The following is a 2,814-nucleotide window of genomic DNA, read 5'->3' on the forward strand; positions in this document are numbered from 1 at the left end:
ACGTATAAGACTCGAATTTTCTTTATGCAAAATATATTCTAAAAACATTTTTACACTGATGCGCTTCGTCACATCGAAGAGCCATTCATATTTTCGATTTCTCTTGAGAAAAGTGATTTCTTTCATCGAAATCGATCGAAGATACATCACGATTCCGGTTATCAGATCATTTTCGAATATTACATACCTAACTATTAACCTAATTGATATAAAAATGAAAATAGCATAACACTTGAAACATCGACCGACACTATTGTTCTTTGATCACCGAATTTTTGCATCGAGAGGCCCAAGAGAATCAGCCGCGTTAGAATAATTATATAATCGAACTCGATTATCAAAAAAAGGGAGAAAAAAAATAAAAATTGTATATTGTTCGTCTGTCTTTGATAATGAAGAATATTAAAAAAAAACTCGAAAGAAAATATCAAACGGAAAAAAACATATCGAAACTTGATTCAAAAAATATTTTAAATAGTTTTGATTCTTTATTCGAAGAAAGAAAATCGATCAAGCAAAGAAATTGCGAAATCAATAATCTAAATGATAGGGAAGATAAAGGCCCTCTCGAAATACACACAACTCTCTGGACCAATAAATTTTACACTAACTTACTAATATATTATCGCCTAAATCGTCACTTTATCGCGAAAGTTTCTCCCCGCGTCTGGATCCATTCGATAATTCAAATAATCATTTCTCATGAGGTTCTCACGAGCAATTAAAATTACCGCTAAAAAATCCATGAACACTATGTGTCTATCGTAATCGTATATACTTAGTCAACTGTATATCATATATGAGGGATTAATATTATTGAAAAATGTAACGAGACAAAGATCGAGGGAATACGTCTGCGTTTTTCAATTTTTTGAAAAATAAATCTTAAAGTTCGAATAACATAAAACTTGATAAATATGTGGGATATAACACATTGAGGCAAATGTATTAAGAGAGTCGACAAATTATTCTTTCTATTCTAGTTTTGCCATTTGAAAAGATATCGCTTTAAGGAATTTTTCTATATCAAATAACGATTATCAGAAAGATAACAATTATTATTAAACATTATTATAATATTTTTATATAACTATTGTTATTTTATTAAAAATTATTTATTATTTTATTAAAAAGACGTTCCGTTTTAAAAATAATGGCAAACGTGTTCCCTTTGTCGAAGATACCATGTGTAAAAACAAAATGGTGAAGTAAGACGAATGTCGTGTGTATGCATGTATATAACGTATATATATATATATATATACAATACACAGATAGAAAGCGTATGTGTGTATATACTATTACATACGTGTACATTGCGTATTATATTAACATATAAAATATAAAAGTTTAGCGTGCATACTCAGCAAACAGAAAAACTTGTAGCGCGAACGAGGCCACTATACATATATACATATATATACATATATATACATATAAATATAATTATAAATAAGCGAATAACAATTAATTGTAACCTTGTAAAGCTGTGAGTAACAAAGAAAAAAAAAAGAATTTTGACTGTAATGATGGCACCAGAGTTACTAAATCGAGATAGGATATACATACCGGAAAGATAGAAAAGGATTTATTTTTTTGTCAAGAGAATCCCCCCTCCCCCCATATGGTGTGGATTAAAAAAAAAGAGATACAATAAAAGAATAATATTTTGCGAATTGAACAAAGAATGCAAGATGCAAGTACTCTGTTGCATGTCTCGTGCGTTATATATGTAATATCGACGTCAAATAGTCAATCTTGTTCCGTTTGCAAAGAAGCCGCGGATCAACTTTGGATGCGTGTGCGCGTACGTATGCTTTGTGAATTGTGATATATGCGCCGCACACACGCATAATATGTATACAAAGATGAATATACAAGAAATATTCAATAAAATGCCAATATTGTGATGAAATATTTTCGAATATTTTATTCACCGATTTATTTATATTTCTTTCATATTATGTTAATCATCATTACATCTTTTTTTTATACAATTAAAAAAAATGTTGTTCAATTTAAAAAAGAAATCAATCAATGTAAATATAAAATATATCAATTATTAAAAAAAGTGTAAAATAAATATTGGAGTATCTTTAAAATATCTTTAAAATATTCTAAATTTACACTTTTAAAAACTTAAAATGATTTTAGACTCATAATTTTTAAATACTCTTAAAAATTACATTCATTAAAGCGGTTTTTGATTTTATACTTATAAATATACTTATTCTGAATAACTTATATAATTAAATTAATTTTATATTATATTTTTTACAAATGACTATAATAAGATTCATGTTGTATCATATCCTTTGTAACATCACTAATAGTTGCACAACCTGCAAATTGATTTTTAAACATTTAAAATTATTGTAATAGTATTGCAATTTCATAATAATGTTTTAATTTTACCTGTTAATGCAAATGCAATATCAATTTCTTTTCTAAAAATTTCAAGAACTGCCCTCGCACCATGTTCACCGCCATAAGACAGACCCCATAACAAGGGTCTAGCAGTAAATACCTGTTTATAAAACATAAAAATAATAATTAAAAAATTGAAAAATTTATTTATATTAAAAATAAATCTATTAAAATTTGATATACAATTACCATTTTAGCACCTAAAGCAAGTGCCTTGAAAACATCGATACCTTGCCTTATACCTCCGTCCATATAGATCTCTAATTTACCATTTACAGCTTTCACTATTTCTGGTAACGCTTCAATCTATGATTCATATATCGTTTTTACAAAATTAAATTTTTTCATATTGTTATGTCATATAATTTGTAAAAAAAAAAAAAAAAA

General features: G+C 27.1%; 1 protein-coding gene across 1 annotated transcript in view; it reads right to left on the reverse strand.

The window, feature by feature from the left end:
* Positions 1 to 2,008: 2,008 nt before the first annotated feature.
* Positions 2,009 to 2,814, reverse strand: part of LOC102677147 (peroxisomal (S)-2-hydroxy-acid oxidase GLO5) — a 6,641-nt gene continuing 5,835 nt past the window's right edge. The window contains 3 exon segments of the mRNA XM_006611385.2: positions 2,009 to 2,342; positions 2,416 to 2,527; positions 2,617 to 2,783. Of these exon segments, the coding sequence (XP_006611448.1) occupies positions 2,275 to 2,342; positions 2,416 to 2,527; positions 2,617 to 2,783 (347 nt within the window). The 3' untranslated portion in view covers positions 2,009 to 2,274.

The sequence above is a fragment of the Apis dorsata genome, unplaced genomic scaffold, assembly GCF_000469605.1.
Source record: "Apis dorsata unplaced genomic scaffold, Apis dorsata 1.3 scaffold_87, whole genome shotgun sequence".
Classification (NCBI taxonomy): domain Eukaryota; kingdom Metazoa; phylum Arthropoda; class Insecta; order Hymenoptera; family Apidae; genus Apis; species Apis dorsata.